The 25,456-nt window shown below is 39.5% G+C and overlaps 1 protein-coding gene across 1 annotated transcript in view; it reads right to left on the reverse strand.

Annotated features, from left to right (window-relative positions):
• Positions 1 to 25,456, reverse strand: part of PAXBP1 (PAX3 and PAX7 binding protein 1) — a 129,609-nt gene that overhangs the window by 41,402 nt on the left and 62,751 nt on the right. Inside the window, exons 8-11 of the mRNA XM_033950574.1 lie at positions 11,419 to 11,542; positions 4,885 to 4,987; positions 4,680 to 4,795; positions 222 to 421 (exon numbers count right to left, since the gene is read on the reverse strand). Coding sequence (XP_033806465.1) covers positions 222 to 421; positions 4,680 to 4,795; positions 4,885 to 4,987; positions 11,419 to 11,542 — 543 coding nt within the window. The remainder of the gene's footprint in view (positions 1 to 221; positions 422 to 4,679; positions 4,796 to 4,884; positions 4,988 to 11,418; positions 11,543 to 25,456) is intronic.

The following is a 25,456-nucleotide window of genomic DNA, read 5'->3' on the forward strand; positions in this document are numbered from 1 at the left end:
TTATCATGTGAATTGTTGGCCTGTGGACCCGCCACTCTTTGTGAGTGCTGCCATATTTTGAAACAAGTGTAATCTTTGCAATGGACATTGATGGAAATTCTCAATGTCCATTAAACAGTGGATTTAACCAGATTGTATATGAGCACCCTTGTTTCACTGTCATGGGTTCTATTATAACCCCCTCTTTTTACCTAGTCATTATGCTAAAGCTAGACACCTACCTCCAGCGGAGTCCAGGTTAGGAGTTGTAACCTTACCAAAGGATTCAGAAGCTTGGGCAAACAAAGACTAATGTAGGCATCTTTATAGGACTCATAATACATTGAACGCCAAGTTTCAAACTGGGACTTAATGCAGTCAATCGAGTGGAAATTTTCCAAGGCATCCTCAAATACTTTGCTGGACTCTTTCAATATTCGATCTAAAAAAAAAAAAAAATGCATGAAAAAATACATACCACAAGAATTAAGAATTATTCAGTCATGTTATACTGCAAAAGCATTATATACTATAGAACAGCGGTCTCAAACTCAAACCCTTTGCAGGGCCACATTTTGGATTTGTAGGTACTTGGAGGGCCGCAGAAAAAATTGTTAATTTCTTATTAAAGAAATTACAACTTTGCATGAGGTAAAACTTGTTATACTTTATAAATCTTTCCTTAATTGCTTCTGATAATTTCAGCTATACATAGCTGAAAGCAGTGTAACATGCAGAAAGTGAAGTTTAGATAGTTTTTCACTTTCTGCATGTTGCACTGCTTTCAGCTGTGTATAGGGATGGAAGGAACAGAAAGGGAGAGAAGTTGGACACAAGGGATGGTGATACTGGATGGGATGGTGATACTGGATAGGAGGGTAGTTGGGAAAAGAAAGGGAGAGATGGTGGACCCTGGGGTGGTGGGGAAGGAGGGAGAGATGCTGGATGAAAGGGTAGTTGAGAGAAGGTGGATCTGTGGATGGAGACAAAAAAAAGGAAAGATGCCAGACTTCCAGGGGAGGGAAGGGAAATGGAAGGGGAAGACAGAGATGGAAGATGGATGGTTAGCACGAAGAAAGAAGGAGACCCTGGCAAGCAAGTTATCAGAAGACAACCAGAGCCTGGGACCAACATTTGAATAATAACCAGACAACAAAGGTAGGAAAAATTATTTTATTTTCAATTTAGTGATCAAAGTGTCTGCTTTGAGAATTTATATCTGCTGTCTATATTTTGCACTATGGGCCCCCTTTTACTAAGCCACAATAGCAGTTTTTAGCGCAGGGAGCCTATGACCATCGAGAGCAGTGCAGGGCATTCAGCGCAGCTCCCTGCACTAAAAACCGCTATCGTGGTTTAGTAAAAAGGGAGGGGATATATTTGTCTATTTTTGTATAGTTGTTACTGAAGTGACAATGCATAAAGTCATCTGCCTTGATCTCTTTGAAAAAAACCCAGAATATAAATGATAATTAACATTTTCTCTGCGTACAGTGTGCTTTGTGTTTTTAAAAATTTTATTGTTGGTAGATCATTTTGACTTGGTCATTTCAAAAGTAGCTCGCAAGCCCAAAAAGTGTGGGCACCTCTGATATAGGCAATAATGCTTAGGGAAGGCATGTGTTGAAGCCCATGTGGCTGCTTTGCAAATATCTGTAATAGAAGTGGATTTGAGATTGTGACTGAGGCAGCTTTGGCTCAAAGTTGATGGACTTTTATGCATTCAGGTGGAGGGGAACTCTGGAATACATACCAGGAAAAGATACATAGTTTATAGTCTTATTAAAATTTGATAATGGGGGTCCCAGTTTATATTCGGGTCAATGCCCCCTCCCAGAATTTTTTAAGGCTGCCACAGCCAGGCTCTGCCCCCCTCTTCTTCCCTGCCCTATCTTCCTACCTCTGCTGATTTGGTGGAGGTGCAGCGGGCAGGAGCAAACTTTCTGAACTCCTGCCCTGCTGCTAACCAGCTGCATGGATCCACTTAGTCCATTTCAGCAGCACGATTTGGCGCTGACCGGTTTCCTTACTGGCTCCCGCGAATTCTTGTGATAAATATATATATATATACCGTATTTTCACGCATATAACGCGCGCTTTATACGCGTTTTTACCTACCGCGCATACCCCTCGCGCGTTATATGCGTGAGCGCGGTATACAAAAGTTTTAAAACATAGTTCCCACCCCGCCCGACGCCCGATTCACCCTCCCAGCAGGACCACTCGCACCCCCACCCCGAACGACCACTCGCACGCGCTCCCACCCGCACCCGCATCCACGATCGGAGCAAGAGGGAGCCCAAGCCCTCTTGCCCGGCCGACTCCCCGACGTCCGATACATCCCCCCCCCCGGCAGGACCACTCGCACCCCCACCCCGAACGACCGCTCGCACGCGCTCCCACCCGCACCCGCATCCACGATCGGAGCAAGAGGGAGCCCAAGCCCTCTTGCCCGGCCGACTCCCCGACGTCCGATACATCCCCCCCCCCCGGCAGGACCACTCGCACCCCCACCCCGAAGGACCGCCGACTTCCCGACAATATCGGGCCAGAAGGGAGCCCAAACCCTCCTGGCCACGGCGACCCCCTAACCCCACCCCGCACTACATTACGGGCAGGAGGGATCCCAGGCCCTCCTGCCCTCGACGCAAACCCCCCTCCCCCCCAACGACCGTCCCCCCCCAAGAACCTCCGACCGCCCCCCAGCCGACCCGCGATCCCCCTGGCGACCCCCACGACCCCCCCACCCCCCTTCCCCGTACCTTTGGTAGTTGGCCGGACAGACGGGAGCCAAACCCGCCTGTCCGGCAGGCAGCCAACGAAGGAATGAGGCCTGATTGGCCCATCCATCCTAAAGCTCCGCCTACTGGTGGGGCCTAAGGCGCGTGGGCCAATCAGAATAGGCCCTGGAGCCTTAGGTCCCACCTGGGGGCGCGGCCTGAGGCACATGGGCCCAACCCGACCATGTGCCTCAGGCCGCGCCCCCAGGTGGGACCTAAGGCTCCAGGGCCTATTCTGATTGGCCCACGCGCCTTAGGCCCCACCAGTAGGCGGAGCTTTAGGATGGATGGGCCAATCCGGCCTCATTCCTTCGTTGGCTGCCTGCCGGACAGGCGGGTTTGGCTCCCGTCTGTCCGGCCAACTACCAAAGGTACGGGGAAGGGGGGGGGGGGGGTCGGGGGGGTCGTGGGGGTCGCCAGGGGGGTCGCGGGTCGGCTGGGGGGGCGGTCGGAGGTTCTTGGGGGGGGCGGTCGTTGGGGGGGAGGGGGGTTTGCGTCGAGGGCAGGAGGGCCTGGGATCCCTCCTGCCCGTAATGTAGTGCGGGGTGGGGTTAGGGGGTCGCCGTGGCCAGGAGGGTTTGGGCTCCCTTCTGGCCCAACTACCAAAGGTACGGGGAAGGGGGGTGGGGGGGTCGTGGGGGTCGCCAGGGTGGTCGCGGGTCGGCTGGGGGGGCGGTCGTTGGGGGGAGGGGAGTTTGCGTCGAGGGCAGGAGGGCCTGGGATCCCTCCTGCCCGTAATGTAGTGCGGGGTGGGGTTAGGGGGTCGCCGTGGCCAGGAGGATTTGTGCTCCCTCCTGGCCCGATATTGTTGGGGAATCGGCGGTCCTTCGGGGGGAGGGATGTATCGGACGTCGGGGGGGGGGGCATCAGGCTTTCAGGATGGGGACAGACCTTCAAGGGGGGACAGTGCACGGAAGTCAGGGGGGGTGAACGGAGAGTCGGGACAGCGCACGGAAAGTCAGGGCAGTGCACGGAAGTCAGGGGGGGGGTGAACGGAGAGTCGGGACAGCGCACGGAAAGTCGGGGCAGTGCACGGAAGTCAGGGGGGGGGTGAACGGAGAGTCGGGACAGCGCACGGAGAGGCGGGGCAGTGCACGGAAGTCAGGGGGGTGAACGGAGAGTCGGGCAGCATGCGCGGTATAATCGTGAGCGCGTTATACCAAAGTTTTTGTGCTTATCATCGTGATTTCTGCGCGCTATACACGTGTGCGCGTTTTATACGGGTGCGTGTTATTTGCGTGAAAATACGGTATATATATAAAGAGAGAGAGAGATAAAGACAGAGACAGAGAGAGAGATAAAAAGAGGGAGAGAGAGAGACTGGCTCCCGCAAATTTTTGTAAGATATATATATATATATATATATATATATATATATATATATATATATATATAAAGAGAGAGAGAGACAGACAGACAGAAAGAGAATGTGTGTGCGCGCTTGGAGGATTTCAGAGCAAACATTTATCTCTATAAGTGAATAAGAGACTAAGAATTGTCTTTTAGGCACTGGTGATTAAACCTCATGGTGGAGCTCTCTTTGGGTGAAATTTAATGTCAGTTGCTATTCCCCCTTATTTATGAAGGTCCTCTCTTATAATTTTTTTTCTAAGAATTTGTGATAAATGATTGAAAATTGTTAGCTGTTTGTTTAGTTTACTGGGTTAGTTTAATTAATTATCTTTATAAAATAGGCATAAACCAGGTACTCCTTTGGATATTTCATAAATTTCATAAATTACATTTGCGCTTAGTATGGATCCATTATCTTGAATGTCTAAATGATCTACTTGCTTGTTTCCCCCCAAAAGCTCATACAGATATAAAGAAAATATAAAGTGATGGAAACATTGTGAGCAAACCCCAATCTACCTTAAATTTAAATTTTATTACACACATCTGAATGAATTTCTTTCTGACCTCGTTCCGTGTTAAAATTAGTAATATCTGTTGAAGTTTCTTCATCATCACTAGAAAGACCTTCTAGATGATCAGACATTTTCCCAGTTTGTTCTCTACGTTGTCTGCGGCGAGCCCTACACACCAATGAGACGACAAAGCTAATTCAGTACTGCCATTTTTCAATAAAGCCAGAACAAACAGAACAACTGAGTGTGAGATGTACCTTCTAGCCTCCCTTTCTGCAATTCGCCTTGTCTTTGCATTCTCCTGATAAAGTGCCCGATCCCGTCCAAAAGAATCAAGATTGGGAGCCATCACAGCTTTACCTGTAGGATTGCAAGGAACTGAATTACAAACCTTTCGTGAGGAATCATCATAATAAAATTTGCTTTAGCTGTGCAGACTGTCTGACCAGTTCCCATATAATTTACTTGTATGGTAGTATCCTGAGAAGCTAGAAATTTAGGATCATATCTTCTGAGCCTTGCAATACTGAGTTTATGGCTTGATGAAGACATGGTCAGAAGGCACTATGAATATTTCACTCTACCTTTAACACGCTTACCTAGGAACTAGAGGGGTCTGGGAGAGAAAGTATATCTTATAAACTGAGGCCTACACTAATATTGAAAATATTATACTTACATTATATTACCATAGAAAGCAAAGTATAGCAATAACAAGCTAAACAGATCATTCATGCAGCAGATAGAATTTCCTCTCTCTCTAAAACAAGTGATACTTGTGATTCTGAGTTTGAAATCTCCCCAAGTCCTGACTAAAATGTGTAAAATATGGTAGTCATCTTAAAGCTTCCTGCCTCTAATCCCAAGGACAAATAGGACAACTGTCAAAGACTAGAAGTATGTGTAAGCTTTCAGCTGAATTAAAGAGGCATGTTTCTGGGAAGGCTTTAGGTCCGGAGGAAAAAAAAAACATGCTATTTCGATTTTGAAAGCCATGTACATTGTTTTGCCACATTTCTGCTGCCTGCAGAAATAGAAGATGCAAAATATATGGGCGCTTTGTCTGGGTTATGTTTGAATTATTACGAATCTCTGTGGTTAGAGACTTGGAGGGGATGAATGGAGGGGATTTACTGTTCTGGGGAGAATGGTGAAAAAACAAAACAATTTGTAATCTGATGTGAATCTGTGTGGATTTTTTCCCCCAATAAAAAATAATTAAACATATGGGCACTTTGTTCACGCAGAGCTAGTAGGCAATTTTCAAAAGGCAGACTACCCAGGCACCTTCCCTTTTGAAAATGATCTTCAGGGTCTTCAGCCTACTCAATACTGCCCCCAATAAGCTAGCAGAAGTTACCAGTGTAATGAGAGAAGCAGGTACTGCAGCGCATCCAGGTAAAAGGCAAGTCAGGACCAAATCAGAGTGTTTAATATACACACTCTCTAAAATAAAATTCTCACACCTATATCCATGTGCACGAACAGATTAAGCATGAGGGTCAATTTCAAATGAAAGCAGCTCTCTTATTCAAATCACTAATGTGAACCGTTTGCCTTGTATTCTTAAGAATCATTAACTTGTCAAAAAATCAAATCCTTCTAAAACAATTTAGTTATGCTTTCCACACTGAGCATGCTTTGTTTTCTTTGTCAGAATTTTGCCTCTAATAGAATACCTTATATACTCATGTATAAGTTGAGAAATTTTGACTTCAAAGTCCCATCAATAAACAAGTGTCATCTTATCTAAGGTCCATTCTCATCAGGGCACTTTTCCTTCTGCTAGCGTCATGGAATATGGTGGAGTCTGGCTGTGCTGGCATTGCTTTAAAAGATACAGCCAGTGTTATACATGTCCCTAGGAAGAACTCTTAATTCAGGGTGCGCTTGAACCGTCCTCAAATTAAAGAATAGTAGTTTGGGGAGTTATAAAAATAAGTAATAGTGACTGTTTAAAATTTTTAAATGTCCTGGTTGAAAGTATGTGCTGAATGACACGGGGACAGAATGTCCCCGTTCCCACTGTTAACCACGGGAAACCATTCCCGTGTCATTTTTCAAGGAGAGAGGGAAGAATCAGAGTATGAATGGGCCCAGCCACTGACCCTCAAGCCTTGCATTAAAGAATGCTGGTGTAGGACTCAGGTTGAGATAGACACTAAAGAATGACATTGGATGGTTTCCCTTGGGGATTGTAATGGGGACAAATTCTGTCCCCGTGTTATTCTCTATGTGTTGAGCATGTACACTGAGAGGAGGGCATGCCTACAGACTAAAAGTTATTTGATTTGTAGATGCCTCAAGCAGTAGATATGAAAGAGACAGAGAATGAAATTCTGATTTTTTTTTTTTTTTTTGGGGGGGAGGGAGGTAAAAACAAAAACAAACAGGAGTTTGTATAGTTGCTGAGAAATACCGATTCCTGAATAAAACATTTTTCTTGCATAGGAAGAGTGAGTGATTTGTGAAAATATTTTTCTAGAAAATTTTGCTTTGGTGAGGAATAAACAGATAATCCTCACATACTGAAATCTAATGATTTAGCCATTTCCTTCTGGCTTTACCTCTCTTCTGACAGCTGCTGAAATCTATGAAGCTGTATGCTATAGGAAAGGGGTGATTGGAAAAGGCAGGGGATATGCTGGAGGGGAGGGAGAGAGAAAAGGAGCAATATTGGTCGCAGGGGTGGAGGGAAGGGACAGAAATAGCAAAATGTTTAAGCATGTGAGGAAGGTTTGCAGGAGTTGTTGGACCTGCGAAGGAGGGGGTGCTTGGGCTGCTGGACCCGTGGGATTGGTACTGGCTGGCTCCAGAGCTAGAGCTGAAGAAAAGGGACAGAGAGGTCCTGTATATGGTCTGGGGGGGAAGGGAGAGAGGTGTTGGACCCATGTTGGGGGGAGAGGCTGGTGATGGAGGAAAGAAAACTGCTGGACTCATGTGGTGGGAGGACTGGAACTGGAGGAAAAGAAGAGGTGCCAGACCCACGCCTGGGAGCTGGGACCCATGGGAGAGGGAGCTGGAAGGAAGGTAGAGAAGTGTTGAATCCATAGAAGGGGTGCTGAGGGAAGGGAAAGAAGTGCTGGACTTACAGGGAGGAGGAAAGAGAAGGGAAGAGACAGATGCTGAATCAAGGGGATGAAGGAAGAGGGAGTGAAATACTGAACATAACAGAGAGAGGGAGAAAAGACAGAGGGCGAAAAACATTTGTGTAAGGGAGTAAGAGAGGGGAGAAGCTGGAACCAGGGAGATATACAAAAGTAGGGGAGATGGAGGCATGGATGGGAGCATAGGGACAGGGACACAAAGGGGAATGTTGCATGTGGGTGGTATATGGACAGAGAGAAGGTGGTTAGACATGAGGGAGAATAGGAATGCAAAAGGGAGATGCTGACCAGGGGTCCTCAAACTACGGCCTGCGGGCCACATGTGGCCCGCCGAAAACATTTATCCAGCCCGCCGAGTGTTTCTGCCGCACCTGCCAGTCCTGCTTAGCAGCCTGGGCCCGCAGTGCACATGGTGGAATGTGCGCCGCACTCTCTGACTCCCCTCCTTATAGGGATATAGAATGGTGATGATGATGAAGGCAGGGAGATGGGCACAAGGGAAATACTAGAAAATGAAGTATAGGAGACACAGAGAAGGGAGATGCTGAACAAGGAAAAATACATACACAGAGATGGAAGATGGATGGTGAACATGGAGAAAGAAGAAATATCACATGGTCAGGAGACCCTGGCGAGTAAGTTAAGCGAAGTCAGAAGAAAACAGGAACCAGAGCCCGAGACCAACATGATTTGAACAATAAAATGAGACAACAAAAGGTAAAAAAAATATTATATTTTCTATTTTGTTAATAGAATATATCAGATTTGAAATGTGTATCCTGCCAGAGCTGATGTTAGACACAACTGGGGACCACAAAGTCCTCTACCAGGCTGCATCTTCAGCTTCCAGAAGGCTTAGAGTTCTCTCTGGCCAGGGGCAGTTGGCCTAGTTGTATCCCCCCTAACACTATTCTTGCCACGTGTGAACTTTATTTTCCACAATTTAGGAGAAAATCGATCTATTCCTTTGGTGTTTACTACATGCAAGGTGTGGCTTTTGGGGATTCTGGTTTAGTTTATTATTTTTGGTCAGCTATTATGGATTTGGCATACTGAAGTATTCTATTAGCATGATTTTTTTATGTAGTGTAGCATTCTGTAGTAATTTGGCTGGTTCAGTTTTCTTGATAGTGGGGGAGGGGAGACAGATGTTTTGTTGATTCTTGTTCTATATTATTTGCGATTTATAAAATGACAGTTACACAGAATATTGTTTCTTTTTATACATTAATAATATGATTTCAACATAACTATTTGAGGCTTGTAGGGATGGGATTAGAGCTCACAGGGACAAACTTTGTCCTCGTTTCATTCTCTAATTTGGGACCCAAACTTGACTACATGGGTTACAGCATTTTTGGCCATTTTTAGTTCTAACATTACTTTGACCTACACATGAGATCAACTTATACACAAGTATATATGGGTACCTCTCTAATTCTGGTAGCCAGTTTCTTTTTTTATGTTGCACTGTTATATTTATTGAAGATTGTTCTCTGCCTAGGATATATTCTTGCTATTAATTATTCAATTGTCTTTCAGTTGGCATTTTGTCTTGTGGATTTTATATAAGTTCTGCAATATAGTTTACTTGATTTTCTTTATTGTATATGGTTTTGAAGTGGTTTTGATATCTTTAATTTGTCTATTGCTTTTTAATGGTTTTGAATAGGGTTAAGAGGTTCATAATTTCTAATTCAAACTAAATCCATATTTTTCACTGCTAAAGACCCTCCTAATCTTTTAATCTCCCAGGACAGCTCTGACAACTACTCTCTACTTTCTTCAGATTAAAGATGGCTATTGCTATAAAAAAAATGTGAATGCAATACAGGGTAGGCCAAAAGCTGGTGTGCAGTATTTATTATTTTACGGGTGTCACGAATAAAATTTGTTTTAAGTTTTTATTATGTTACATTGTTTCGTTTTTACTTATCATTCAGTATTATATTATACCTAGTCAATAACTAAAATAAAATTAAAAAAGAATAAATACTATATACTTACCTTTGGCCAACCCTGTAAATAAAATAAGAGTTGAGTTCTGTGGCTACCTAGAAAGGATTACACTTCCCCCACCCCATTTGCGGTTTTGGCAATCGCGATTTCACATATTCGTGATTTTTTGAGAGGGGGAAAAAAATTTTAAAAACCCATAGTTTAGCCTTCCCCCCAGCGTCCCGGCCTTACCTGGTGGTCTAGCGGGCTTTCGGGGCAGGAGCGATCTTCCTACACTCCTGCCCCGTGTAGATCGCCAATAGGAAATGGCTGTGGGGATTTCCCGTCGTAGTCTCAAGAGGCTACAGGAACTCATGGCAGCCATTTCCTATTGGCGATCTGCACGGGGCAGGAGCGTAGGAAGATCGCTCCTGCCCCGAAAGCCCGCTAGACCACCAGGTAAGGCTGGGATGCCAGGGGGAAGGCGGGAGGGAGGCGGGGGTGGGTCAGAGCTGGACCAGAAGATATTCATGGTATTTCATCATTCGCGGTCCAGCTCTGCCTCTATCCCCCGCGAATCCAGAGGGAGAAGTGTACTGCTGTAACAGATGGATTATAGGAGGATATAAGCAGAGGAAAAGTTTGTAGTCACGAATGAATCTATAAAGTATCAGCTCTGAACCCTCTTAAATGATGCAAATGGTAGTGTCCAGACTCTGGGCAGGAAATTCAGATCTGGAAGCAATAAAGTCATGTCAAACCTCCCCATTCTCCAAAAGCACTTAGTGTTGCCTACAGCTCCTATATAATGCCCATAAAACTCTGCAGCTTCAATGATCTGGCTCAATACATACCTACATCTTTCTGTAGGGTTTATAATGCAAGACTGATTCTAAAAAAAAAATTACGATCTGGACTTCCATATTCAAAATATTTAACATTTTATTTGTGGGTACTTTTGTAACTTTGATATTTGTTGTTTTTAGAACAGCCCATAAAAACTCATGGATAGAGCATTGTGCCCAAATCAGCAGCAATGATCTACACCACCTTTTCAGAAGTAAAGACATGTCTATGAAAAGACAAATCTCAGGGGAAAAAAATGTCAACTTGAAGAGACATGAAAAACATGCTAACTTTTAAGTACTCATTTTTTGTCCTTTTAGATGTATCCTCCATTCTAATATTCTTAGTCTTTTTCTGCTGAATTAACTGCTCCTACCTCTCATTTCTTTCTCTCCAGTACCTACCTCCTAGTCAACATTGCTGGACCATAATATGTGCTATCAGGTTTTTTCTGAACACTGCCACAACTGTTTCACTTCAGAGCATAATCCCCAGCAGTTAAGAAGGAATGCCAGTAGCAGCAGGGTTCGTAAAAACAGATATACAGTATGTCCTAAAACTATAAAAACGGAGAGCAGCAGTTGCTAAAAATAAAGAGGGGTAAAGGGAGGACATACAGGAGTATAACAGAAACAAAAAACTGACAGAATATAGTCATAAGTGAAGAAACTCTTGAAAGAACAAAACTAAGAAGGAATCTGAAGCAGAAGCATTACTTCCTATCACTTCTACACAAAACTGCTTAATTTTAGACTGTGTAGTCAGACTCTATTCCCCAACAAAGTTCAATTTTAAAAGATTTTAAAAAATATAATTTATACTATCCCATAAACACTTGTTATTTATGATAAGTAAACAAGGGTGTTTAATGAATAATAAAAACCTTCAAGATGGACTGACTTGAATGGCTTGAAAACTCCGAAGATTCATCTTTAATATCATCTTGTCGTCTTTGGACAAGGCGGGCAGCGCGCTGTTTGTACAGCTGATGCATTGCAGATTCAAGTTCATTAACCTGGGGTACCTGTAAAAATATAACACAATACGTAACACCAGGTCCTTTATGTGCATGCCTGTCCAGGGGGTCATGCCAAGCCAAAGGAACCAAGGACATATTCCTAAAAAAAGGGCAAAAAAAAAAAATTAAGGAGAGCTGCGTCAAAACAAAAAAAAATGGAACAGCAGGAAACTTCAAAAGCATCTCATGGACACAGTACCTAAAAGGAAAAGTGACTTATAAATGCTTTAGATTCTGCTCTATTTGCAAACTGTTTTAAAGAAAAAACTTACTACAATTTTTCACAGTTTACATTTTTAAACTAAATTATATTTGAAGGGAAACAATTAGCCTGATAATGCATATGTTGAGGCCGCCTTACTAAAGTTCTTTGTTCCAAGGCAGTACTTTTTGACTATCAATTTGTGTTACATGAGCAGTTGTTATGGTAACTTTAATCCTGTTTATATGTATCTTCATTACATTTGATGCCTACTTATGTACACTTCCATGAGCCGTATTGTTTAAACAGTTTTGGGGGAATGATATCGATTGAATTATTTAAATAAGTATTTTGTCTTGTGATGAATGTGGGTTTTCTGTTCTCTTCTTGGGGGGGGGGGAGGGGAGAGGTACTGGGGAGAGTTATACCAGGATAGCTCTTGGGCTTCTTGTGCAGGAGGTTATAGGAGTACATACCCTCTGTCTATTTCAAAGGTTTTTCTTTGGTTTCTGCAGTTGTTGGAAATTATATACAGATAGTGGGATGTTTCTGTATTAGATAAATAGTTGTTGGGTCTTTTGGGCCCCCTATTCACTTTTATTATGACTTTTGAAAGATTTGGGGGTTGGGATGGTCCCTGGGGGTTTTGTGTTTATATAATTGGGAAGTATAGTTCTTCTGAAAGTTTATGCTGTGCACTATTCTCTTTGCACTATGCTGATCTGTACTTGCTGCCAATAAAAATGGTTTCAAAGTAAATATGGATTTTGCTGTAAATGTAGAGTTTACTCTTATGTGAACCGCATCAAACTGTAAGGTGTTGCGGGATATAAATGAAATATTATGCTATTAAAATGCAAAAAAAAAAAAAAAAAATCACCAAGATTTTCAAGAGTACACTACAGTTAGGATTCCTTTTATCAAGGTGTGGTAGAGGTTTACCGTGCGGAATACCGCGCATTAAACTGCCTGCCGCGCTAGTCGCTAACTTCTCCATTGACGAGGCGTTAAGTTTTTTGGTTTGCCGCAGGGGTTAGTGCGTGATGAAATGTCCGACGTGCTAACCCCGCTAGCGCACCTTGATAAAAGGAGTCCTTAGTCTTCAAGTCCAAGTGATTGTGCACTATACTAAACCCAATCTCTAGGGAGATTTTATTAGAATACTCTGTGATGATATAATAATATTCAATATAGTATCACAGCTCTAAATATTTTAAATAGCTTAATCAATCAATCAGGCAATCAATATTTAATTGTGTAAAGTGCTCAGACCTTACAACCAACATTGTTCAGTGTAAACACTCAACTATGGTTGCCAGCGGGACCATCATCGCCTGAGCCCGGGTTTGTTTGCCCTCCCGGTCAGCATCAGCCATGGGAAGAGACCCCTCCTCATGAAGGACACGAAACTCGAGTCGAGGGGCTCAGTTTCATTCTATGGCATTTAGCACTTTCTATCACTAAAGCACTTTTCACAGCACTAGCGTTTTCAAAGTTTTTTGTCTATGGTTGCTGCTACATCTACCAAGAGGCCTCCGCACCACTATATCAGGTAAGTTACCAGTAGATGGTGGTGTTTTTAGTTTTGAGTGGTGATGTTGATAAGGAGGCACGGGACTGGAAAGGCGATGATGGTCCCGTTGGCAACCATAGTGGAGTGTTTACCCTGAACTATGTTGGTTGTTGGGTATGAGCACTTTACACAATTAAATATTGATTGATTGATTAAGCTATTTAAAATATTTAGAGCTGTGATACTATATTAAGTACGCACTATACTAAATATAACACAATATATATCGATTTTACTACAATAATACTCCTATTATACATTCAAATTTTATGGTCTAGTGACAGGAAAAGCATCAGGACAAGAAATGTAATTTCATCGACTAAGGAGAGGTAACGTAAGGTCAAGGTGACAAAGGATTGGGGAGGATGCTAGCACTACAAGGTAGCTACCTAAAAAGCACTAAAATAGTGCCATAAGGCCATAAAGCATATGTTTAAATTATTTTCTTTTAGTTTGGATCTCAGTTTGCTTCAAACTTTCAAGCTCCTTCCATGACAAGGTTCTAATTCTATGTCTAGTTTATTACAATTGTGTTCCGACAATCGAGCGCTGACAATTTGGCGTAAAACACAAGCATGCCGTGGAAAAACATTTTTAAAGAGCTCCAATGCTTCATAGTCAGTCACGTGTGAGACACCAACGCTAACACGTGTGAGACACCAGCTAACAATCGAGCCCTGACAATTCGGCGCAAGACACAAGCGTGCCATGGAAAAACTTAGTTTTAAAGAGCTCCGAAGCAGGGTGTGAGTGGGGAACCCCCCCCCATTTTACTGCATAGTGTTTGCGCTGCTGTTGGGGGGGGTTGGGGGGTGCAACCCCCCACATTATAGAGAAAACGGAACTTTTCCCGAAAAAAAAATCAGAAAAAGTTCCATTTTCTCTATAATGGAGGGTTCCAACCCCCCAACCCCTCCCCCAAAAGCAGCGCGAACACTATGCAGTAAAGTGGGGGGGGTTCCCCACTCACACCCTGCTTCGGAGCTCTTTAAAACTAAGTTTTTCCACGGCACGCTTGTGTCTTGCGCCGAATTGTCAGGGCTCGATTGTTAGCTGGTGTCTCACACGTGTTAGCGTTGGTGTCTCACACGTGACTGACTATGAAGCATAATTTTTAGTTAAAATTCCATTATATGGCTATACAAATAGACTGAAAAACAATATTATGTCTAGCGAGCCCAAAATTTCTTTTTTAAAAAGCGCAGGATACAAATATTTTAAATTAAATTTCCTAACTGAGCGCTTGAAATTGTCAAACAAGGGAATGCTGAGAAAAGACACTGTGGGGCTGATGCAGAAAGCCATGAATTAGGGCTCTGCACAGGATTTCCTAACAAATGCGCTAAAGAATAATGCTCCCCAGTGCAATAAGCAAATTTTATAATAATCTGCTTATCCAACATAATGTGGACCATTGCTTCCTTAGCTGAAAGAAGAAACTGCACTAGAGTCAAAAAGTGAGGGAAACCAGTAGCAATGCTCTTCCCAGTAGACTAAAGAGGGTTAATTGAGACCCTAGCCTCTTACCACTGTTCAGCCAAGAGACCCTAGAATGGCTCCATGAAAGGCCTCATTCCACCACAGGAAACACCATTAGGATGAAGCTCTGGGAGACTGACAACTGGCCAAGCTGTTCAATAAGAGGATTTGGGAATTTTTAAATTTTTAGCTCACGCCTTTTCAGTAGTAGTTCAAGGCAGGCTATATTCAGATAAAGTAGTTATTTACCTGTCTCCAATCTAAGAGACCCTTTTACTAAGCTGTGTTAAAAAGTGGCCAGCATCATCATTAGCATGCGGCTTTCCCTGCGCTGAGGTCACTTTTAGTGTGGCTCTAAAATGGCTGAATTTCCCATTTTCTTAATTAATGGTCACACGATAATTTCCTCATTAGCATGGGAGCACTTGCCGACACCTATCTTCTAGGCCAGTGATTCCCAACCCTGTCCTGGAGGAACACCAGGCCAATTGGGTTTTCAGGCTAGCCCTAATGAATATGCATGAAGCAAATTTGCATGCCTATCACTTCCATCATATGCAAATCTCTCTCATGCATATTCATTAGGGCTAGCCTGAAAACCCGATTGGCCTGGTGTTCCTCCAGGACAGGGTTGGGAACCACTGTTCTAGGCAATAAAGGCTCCTGCGCTAATCACGTGCTAACCGTTTAGTGCACAGCAATGTAGCTGCAGTAACAGATTAGCACAGAATACACCTAACTCTCTGCCCCTCCCAGACATGCCCTCAGCGTGGGAAAAAAAAGTATTTTTTAGCATGTAGGAAGCATGCGCAGATGCCAAAACTACCGCAAGATGCCTGAGCACACCTTGTGATAGTGGTTTTTAACTTATGGTAAGCATATGTTAGCGTTTACTACAGCCTAGTAAAAGGGCCCCTAAATTTGTACCCAAGGTAATGGAATTTTAATTTGAACCTGGCTTCCCTGTTTTTCACAGCCCACTGCCCTAACCATTAGACTATTTCTCCACTTCTATAAACTGCCTATGTCCCGGCCTGTTACCGGTTTTAAAAAGTGTGTCAAGTGCCAGCGCGCGATTTCGTTGACGGACCCGCATCGACGCTGTCTTCAGTGTCTCGGGCTTCAACACCTTCTGAAATCATGCCGGCCTTGCTCCACGCTTACAGCACGTGCGTTTAAGCGTCGCTGTATTTTGTGGGAGTTGCTGTTTAGCATGGAGGCGTCCCCGGTGCTGCCTTCTTCACAGAGTGCCACACTCCTCAGCTCCGCGGAAGAGAAAGAACTGAGGAGACACACCCGGTGCATCGGGCGGGAAGGCACTCGCGCATGCGCGGTGTGGGCAACTCGAAACTTCTAAAAGTTTCTACAAGCAAGTATGCTTGTGAGATGTCCGCATCGGGGCTCCGTTGGATGACGTCATCCACTTGTGAGAATACCTGCCTGCTTGTCCTGGGATAATTTTAATTTACAAAAATTTAACCAAACGCATAAAAATGTATAAAATGATATCAATTTGGCTTACTGGTTTATTGTTTTTTTTTTTTCCATTATATTTTTATTTTCAAATTTCATAAAAAGTGTACAGAATAATAAAATACATTTGATATATGCATAGTATCACTTTCATATCTAACACAATGTATGTCTGAATTTGATTTTCCCCTTCACCCTCCCCCCACCCCTTCACCACCTTAATACAATATTTTCAAATTTTATTAAAATTATATAACATAATAGAATACAATTAATAATTATTCAATAACATATTTATATCTAAAACAATATATTCTAGATAAATTTTTTTTCATTTTCCCTCCCCCCACCCTTCTATTATTCCTTAATCATTTGTTACATTTTGTATCATATATTATACTATATTATATATAAATTGTTCTCCTTACCCCCCCTATATGTGTGTCATAAGAAAATCTCTAAAAGAAGAAAGGAAGAAAAAGTATTCTATTATTTAATCATTACAGAATTTTGTCAATGGCCCCCATATTTTTATAAATTTATTGTATGTTCCCTTTTGTATTGATATTGATCTTTCCATTTTAAAAACATGGCATATTGTATTCCACCAAAATGTGTAGTTTAGGTTGTTGTAATTTTTCCAATTGTTAGTTATATGTTGAATGGCAACCCCTGTCATAATTAATAAAAGTTTATTATTTTCTGGTGAAATTTGACTTTTTTTTCTCATCATTGTTCCAAATAAAATTGTATCATATGATATTGCAATATGATTTTCCATTAATTTATTAATTTGTGGCCAAATTGAATTCCAAAATATTTTAATATAAGGACAGTAGTATAATAAATGATCTAATGTCCCTGGTTCTAGATTACAGTGCCAGCATCTATTAGACTTAGAACTGTCTAGTTTTTGTAAACGAGTAGGGGTCCAAAAAGCTCTATGTAATAAAAAGAACCATGTTTGTCTCATAGATGCTGACACTGTACATCCCATTCTCCAAGACCAAATCAGTGGCCATTGAGATGCATTAATTTGATGTCCAATCTCAATGCTCCAAATGTCTCTTAGACCATTTTTTGGTTTTTTATTCAAATATCCAGATATTAATTTATACCACAATGCGGCTTGATGTCCCAGGAAGTCTGCTTTAAAGCATAAGAATTTTAAACTATATTGATTGTTTAATGATTTCCATTCAGGGAACCCAACCTGAATGGCCTGCTTCAATTGCAACCATTTAAAACTTTGTGTTTTATTAAGACCAAATCTATGTTGCAATTGTGAAAAATCCAGCAGTTTACCTTCTGAAATAATATCATCTAGAGATCTAATTCCTGCAATAATCCAGTTCTTCCAAAGGATTTGGGCTCCGCCTATTTTGATCTTGGAGTTTATCCATATGGATTGATTAGTTGATTTATATATTGGGATGGGTGTTAATTTATCTATAAATCTCAATGTTTTCCAAGTATCCATTATTATTTTATTTTCTCTGTATATTTTAGGTATATTAATACTTGGAAGATGAACTAAATTTAGGGGAAACATAAGGCGCCATTCCAAATATAACCAATCTGGTGCATTCTCTATAAGTTCTGGGAGGATCCAATACATACCCTGACGTAGAATATAGGCTTGATGGTACCTATAGAAATTTGGAAAATTTACCCCTCCCTCCTTAATTGATTTTTGTAAGGTTACTAAAGCTATTCTAGGTGTTTTACCAAGCCAAAGAAATTTTGTTAAAATTCTATTAATATTCTTATAAAAGGACCCCTGAAAATAAATAGGTATCATACTCATTTGGTAGCAAACCACAGGCAAGATCATCATTTTAATAGTTTGAACTCTCCCCCACCAAGATATATGTAGTGGGTTCCATTGTTCACATAACTCCGTTACTTTTTTTAATACATATTTTTCATTTTCTTTTACAGTATCTTCAATTGTTTTTTTAACTTGAATGCCTAGGTATTTAAATCCTTCTTCTTTCCATATGAATGGAAAAGTATCAAATAATCCTTTTACACAGTGAACATTCAAGGGTATAATTTCAGATTTATTCCAATTAATTTTATAACCTGAAAATTTGCCAAACTTATCAATTAATTTCAATAAAGAAGATAAGGTAGATTCTGGATTTCTCAAATAAAGCAAAATATCGTCAGCATAAGCCGAAATTTTATATTCCATATCTGAATATGGAATTCCTTTTATCTCCCTCGTTTGTTGTATTGCTAACAATAAGGGTTCTAATACAATATCAAATAACAAAGGAGATAAAGGACAACCTTGTCTAACTCCCCTCTGCAATTGAAAACCATCCGATATCTTATTATTAATATTTAATCTTGCAATCGGGAAGCTATACAATGTTTTTACCATTTGTATAAATCCAGAACCTATACCAAACCATTCCAAAGCCTGATACATAAAATTCCATTCTACCCTATCAAATGCTTTCTCGGCATCTAATGAAACTGTAAATGCCGGTTCATCCATTTTTTTTGACAAGTTTAGCATGTGAAATAATAATCTAGAGTTATTTGAGGAATGTCTTTTAGCAACGAAACCCGTTTGATGCATATCTATAATATGTGGGAGATCTTTGGCCAATCTCAAAGCCAAAATTTTCGCCAAAAGTTTATTATCAACGTTTATCAAAGATATAGGCCTGTAGTTCGAAACCAATGTAGGATCTTTATTTGGCTTAGGCAAAACAATTATTATTGATTCAGCCATAGTACCTTTTATATTACCTTTTATAAGTTGTGTCTGATATAATTTTAATAAATGTGGGGAGAGGATATTTTGAAATGTTTTATAAAATTCTACTGTGTAACCATCACCACCTGGAGCGGATCCAACTCTAAGAGATCTCAATGCTGTTTCTAATTCTTTTAATGATATAGGCTCTTCTAAACTTCGTTTTATATGATCAGGAATCTTTGGTCCATTTATTAGATCTAAAAATTTTTTTCCATCTTTTTGTTTCTCCAAATAAGGTTCAGAAGAATATAGATCCTTATAAAAATTTAAAAATTGTTTTAATATTATATTTGTTTGATTTGTTATTATACCATTATCATCTTTAATTCCATTAATATTAGTTCTCCTTTTTTTTGCCTTAAGATAATTTGCTAATAATTTTCCCGCCTTATTAGAATTTCCATAATACACTGTTTGCTTGGAAAACAAATCTTTTCTTATCATTTTTGAAGTTAATTCGTTATATTTACCTTTTACTTTCAAAAGAGCTTGCAAAACTTCATATTCCCATTTGCTTATCAATTTAGCTTCTAATATTTTTATTTCTTTTTCTAATTCTATATGTTGTTTTTTAATTTGTTTTCTAATAAAAGCTGAATATGATATGATATTACCCCTCATAGTTGCTTTAAATGCATCCCATACATTTTCTATAGATGTATCTTCCACTAAATTTATTTGAAAGAATTCATTAATTTGTGTTTTAAGATTTTCCAAAAATTTGTCATCTACAAGCAATGCATTATCAAATCTCCAAAGAGGTCTATTATTTTCTAATTGATCTAATTGTAATTCTATCCATATTCCTGCATGATCCGAAATGATAATAGGATCAATGGAGGCTTTACTCACTTGTTGCACTTTATTTGTTGAAACGAAAATATAATCTATTCTTGAAAATGATTTATGAACCTGTGAACAAAATGAATACTCCTGATCATTAAAATGAAGAATACGCCATATATCTTTCAAATCACATGATCGAACTAAATTATCTAAACCTAAAGATTTAATATTTTTACCTGGTTTTTTATCCAATAATGGATCCATTACAGCATTAAAATCTCCAGCCACCACTAAATTAGAGGCAGCCAGTGGTAATAACATATTTTGTAGCTTTTTGAAAAATTCTGGTTGATTCGAATTAGGGGCATATATATTAAATAACGTCAGGGTATCATTTCCCATACCTATATCAATGTGTATCCATCTTCCTTGTGGATCTGTATTTTTTACTTTTATATTGGCCATACATTTTTTGTTTATAAGGATTGCAACCCCTGCTTTTTTACCCACTGCTGGAGCAAAAAAACATTCTTTTATCCATCCACCTGATAATTTTTGTGATTCCTTCATATTAAGATGGGTCTCTTGCAGACAGTAAATATCTGCATTTTGTTTTTTTAAATATGTTAATATTTTTTCCCTTTTAATTACATGATTCAGGCCATTGACGTTAATAGAATATATTTTAATAGACATTATATATTTTAATACCTTTCATTATCTTATTCTTCCTCTCCTCTTTCATATTTAATAACCAAAAAATTTTCCTCATGACACACATATTAAACCCTAATGTATCTCCCTTAATTATTCTAATAAATATTCTTCTTATCCCTCCCTTTCCCACCCAATACATTGGCTGCTTAAGGATGCACATTGGAAATATAATCCTAACATTCTCCCCATTCCAGGCAATCGATATTCAATTGTTTAACAAATTTCCCTTCTATCTATCTATATTGATCTTTTATATTTATTTAATCATTTTCCATAACATTTTATTAATGTATCATTTTTTATTTAACAATGTGTTAATTTGTATTTCCTTAGTGTTTTGATTTCAACATATAATTATTTTAAACTTGTATGCAGTGTATTATTTAATAATTTTCATATATTCTGTTCTTTCTTTCATATAATTATTATTAACTTTTCTTTGTATTGTTTTCCTCCATTTCTTCAATATTTCGATATGTTGTATTTCCTAATTTTTCATAGAGTCTTCAAAACCTTTTTAATATATTTTGTTAATATATCATAGGTTCTGGTTTAGATAGAAACTCTTTTAGTTTTTCGGGATCCTCAAAATATAACGACTTGTCTCCAGATGACACTCTCATTTTCGCTGGATAGTATAGTCCATATTTAAATCCTTTTTCTTTGAGTAGTGGTCTCATATCTAGTAGTCTTTTCCTTTTAGATGCTGTGTTTTTGGCGAAATCTGGTAAAAACCATAATCTTGATCCTTTATAGTTTAAGTTTTTATCTTTTTTTGCAGCATTTAGTATCTCTAGTGCTTGCTGGTATCTCAACATTTTGAAAATGATTGGTCTTGGTCTGTTTTTATTTTCTGAATTTTTTATTGGGATTCTATGTGCCCTTTCGATTTCGATTGTTTGTTTCAAGTCTAATTGTAGAATTTTTGGAATTAAATTTTCAAGGAAAAGGATAGTATTTTTCCCCTCTAGATTTTCTTGTATTCCAAAGAGTTTGATGTTCTTTCTTCGTCCTCTATTCTCGTAATCTTCCAGTTGATCTTTTAATTTGTTTAATTCCAGGTTGTCGTTTTTACATCTTTTTGATTCACATTCTATAATTTCCATTTTTGATTCTAATTCAGTTGTTCTTTTGTCGTTAACTTCCATTTGTCTATGTATATTTAAAATTTCTTCTTTCATATCAGACATATTAGTAATAGTTTCTTTCAGCATTTGTTTGATTTGTTTTAATTCTTCCATGACTTCAGCTTTGCTTAATGTGTCTGATTCTTCGATAGGAAGTGGTATCTTGCTAGGTGTTATTTGTTCTTGTTTCTGTCTTTTTGCAGATGTACCTGTCTCATTTTTGTTTTGTCTAGTACTTGCCATTTTATTGTTCACTTTTCCTTAGTTATTATTATTATTTCTTGTATTTAAATCTTTTATATTTGGTATTCTTAGGTTTTTAATCTCTTTTCTTCCAAGATTTTGTTATATCTTTGAAATAGAAAGTTTTCTTTTTAAGTTCTTTTCTTTTTCCTTTACCTATGTTTTTCTCACTTTCACTTTTTCAATGTTGTAGGGGAACTCTTTTTTTTTTTTTTTTTTTTTTTTTTTTCCTCTCCTCTTACAAGCCCAATCGCAGCTCTGATTAAGGAGAGCAACCCTTTATTAGAGTTATTTTTTCTATTTTGATCAGCTTTAAGCAATTTTCTTCTGTTTTTTCTCAGCGTCTCTCAATTCCTCAATATCTTGCTGTTTCAGTTTTTAGAGGTCCGTTGAATATTTTTTTTTCGTGTCTCCTCTCTCATAAGCCCAATCGCAGCTTTGCAAGAGGAAATTGATATTGAATTCAGTATTTGTTTTTTATAAATAAGCTGACATTTATTTGTCTTCAGTGCTAAGGCATCCAATTTTTAAGAGAAATGTAAGTCCTTCTCTCTCTCAATTTTTTTTAAATCCCCTTTTTTGTCAAAGAAAATTGATCAGAACACAAATTCCTTTTTTCAATCAATACTGATCTTTCACTTGTAATTTGCTGGTTTTAACACTGCATTCAATTTCAATGAAACTGCCAAAATCACAACTGGTTTTCTGTCTTCCCGTTTATTGTCAGCACTTATCCCATTTCAACTGCCGCAATTCAGGTTATTTTTTTATATTTGATCAGATCACCTTCTGGTTTTTCACATTCAACTGTATCAGTATTGCTGCTCGCGCTAAGCTGCATAGACTCTTAAATCAGTTGAAATTAATCTCTCAGGCTCTGACTCAGCGCTTCAAACCGCCGCAACTCAGGGATCTAGCTAACAACGGTTTCACAATGGAATCCGTCCCTTTTTCAATATTAGTCAGTTAATAATTTTTTACAGCTCTTCTCACTTTCATGTCATATCACCACACAGAAAGACCGATAAAAATTAGTAGCCTTACTTTTCTCCTTCGCTTCAGATCTTTTCTGCGTTTTTTTTTTTTTTTTTTTGTCTGACAGGAAATGTTTTCAAATTATCTTTTGTTTATATTTAAGATATTATCTTTAGTAATTGATTTCTGTTATAACAGTTTTCGCCGATCTTATCACTTCCCTTGTTCACTTACTTCGGGATTTATCCCCCTCAGCGGGCACAAGTTTTTGTTCAAACAACCGTCAGCTTCCTGTCACCAGTGCCTCTCCGCTCTAGTGCCCCGATGTCTTCACTTCAGCGCTAAAACTTTTCAGTTTCAGTTTCAGAGGAGGACTTTATCCAATCTGCCAACTCTTCTCTCTTTTATTTCTTCTATCTTTAATCCAACGTCTCGCCGTTTCAACGATGAGGGAGAGAAAACCGGCAAATCTCTCTTTGGTTTCTCTTGCTCAGTTCTTGTCTTCGTTTCTTCAAGAAAATGTTAAATATATATTTTCAATAGTTTCTGCTTCAATTATGAGTATTTTCAATTGAAATAATTAATATTGGGATATTTTTATTTTATGTCAGTTGCCCATTTGGAGAGGAGCGTCGAGATCACACTTCCATTCTGTGCTCGCGTTAAGCCACGCCCCCAACTTACTGGTTTATTGTTAAAGATGTGCTGCTTTTGTTATTTCAAGCATAACCTAATGGTTTGTTTTCACCAATGATAGAAAGCTAAAAGTGAGCTATTGAACAATGTAAGCTCTCCTTTCAAGTATCAAAGCAATGCTAGCTTTGTAGCATCTGAGGCGTTTCTATTAAATTGTAGTGGCTTGAAGTTAACCTGCAATTGCATGCTTACAAGGGGTTAAGGAATTGAGCATGTTCCACCAATGTGCACTATTACTGGAATAGTTATTTATCTGAATGTGAATTGAGTTTCCAATCCCTCTGTTTTTTTTTGTTTTGTTATAAAATGATATCAATACATGAAATAACATCCAAAATTCTGGTCCTGACATTCGTGTGGACCGGACCCGACACAGTCCGTGTTTTGAAGAAACACTCCTTCCTCAGGGGTCCCAAATGTTGGTACGTGGAACAATCGAAATAAATTTTTTTTTTTTTTTAAACAAAACGCAACGTGAGCCAACGATAATGAGCAAAGAAAACTCAAAACCGCGGGCACAGAAGACACAAGTGAAGGGACTTCGCGCAGAGAGTCAAAGATGGACTTCTCAGCTCCGGGGAAGAGAAAGAACTGAGGAGACGCGCCCGGTGCATCAGGTGGGAAGGCACTCGCGCATGTGGGCAACTTGAAACTTCTAAAAGTTTCTACAAGCAAGTATGCTTGTGAGATGTCCGCATCGGGTCTCCGTTGGATGACGTCACCCACTAGTGAGAATACCTGCCTGCTTGTCCTGGGATAACAAACAAAATCTTAAATAGACAGGCGTAAAAGCACTGCACTGCGGGGTAAAAAGTCCACACGAATGTCAGGACCAGAACTTTGGATGTTATTTCATGTATTTTTTATGTGATTGATACATTTTATATATTTTTATGTGTTTGGTAAAATTTTTGTAAATTAAAATTCCTGCACCCTGTACATTTCCTTGTAGTTTTGTTTTGTTTTATTGTTGGCATAGTCACCAGGTTTTTTTTAAACAGTTTATTTTTCTTCACATCATGGAGTTTTGGTCACTGTTCTTGTTTCCCTGGTTTAAATGAGTGAAGCCAGTAATAATAATGTGGGACTCCAGTGAAATCAGTTAATGGCTTAGTGAGCTTTGAGGCTTCATTTATTTCTTTATTTTTGAGCTAATAGGATGCCCTTTGCAGTCTTTACCTAATTCAAAATTATAGCAAACATAGTTGTATTTTTTAAGCTTGAGTTCTTACATTTTGACTTGCCTGCTTATCTTTTGCTTATCTGTACATTTTATTGCTAGCCTCCTTCTGATTTGTCTTACTTATATTTTATAAAACTTTTTTATTTTACCAAAACATGCACATTAGGCCTATATCCTATTTTTAAAATACTAATTTAGTTGTTCATACAGGACAAAGTTCTGATGAGAGTCAGCACAGTCCACCTCAATTCACTAATGGGTCCTTTAACAAATCACAAACAAATCAAAATTTATAAACTCCAATAGAGACTGAATAATATGCCTAGTGTTTCCATTGAGGAGGAAAATGGCCTCAGAAGCTGCGGGAGACAACGCTGACCCAGAGCTGTGAAGGTAGAGCTGTCAAACAAATTAGCTCCCCTGCACACTTCTATCACTGGTCAAATAATAATAATAACAACTTTATTTTTGTATACCGCAGTACCATAACAGTTCAGAGCGGTTAACAGAGTAAGAGACTGTACATAGACAGCAATGTTACAAACAAGTCAATCAGCTTAGCTTAGCAAGTCAGAAGTACTCAGGAAATCCGGAGGCGTGTCGGAGATACAAGGCGGGGAGGGAGTCAGAGAAATTTATCAAAGAGATAGGTTTTGATTGATTTCCTGAAAGTTTGGTAGGAGGGTGAGTTAG

The sequence above is a fragment of the Geotrypetes seraphini genome, chromosome 6 (assembly GCF_902459505.1).
Source record: "Geotrypetes seraphini chromosome 6, aGeoSer1.1, whole genome shotgun sequence".
NCBI lineage: Eukaryota > Metazoa > Chordata > Amphibia > Gymnophiona > Dermophiidae > Geotrypetes > Geotrypetes seraphini.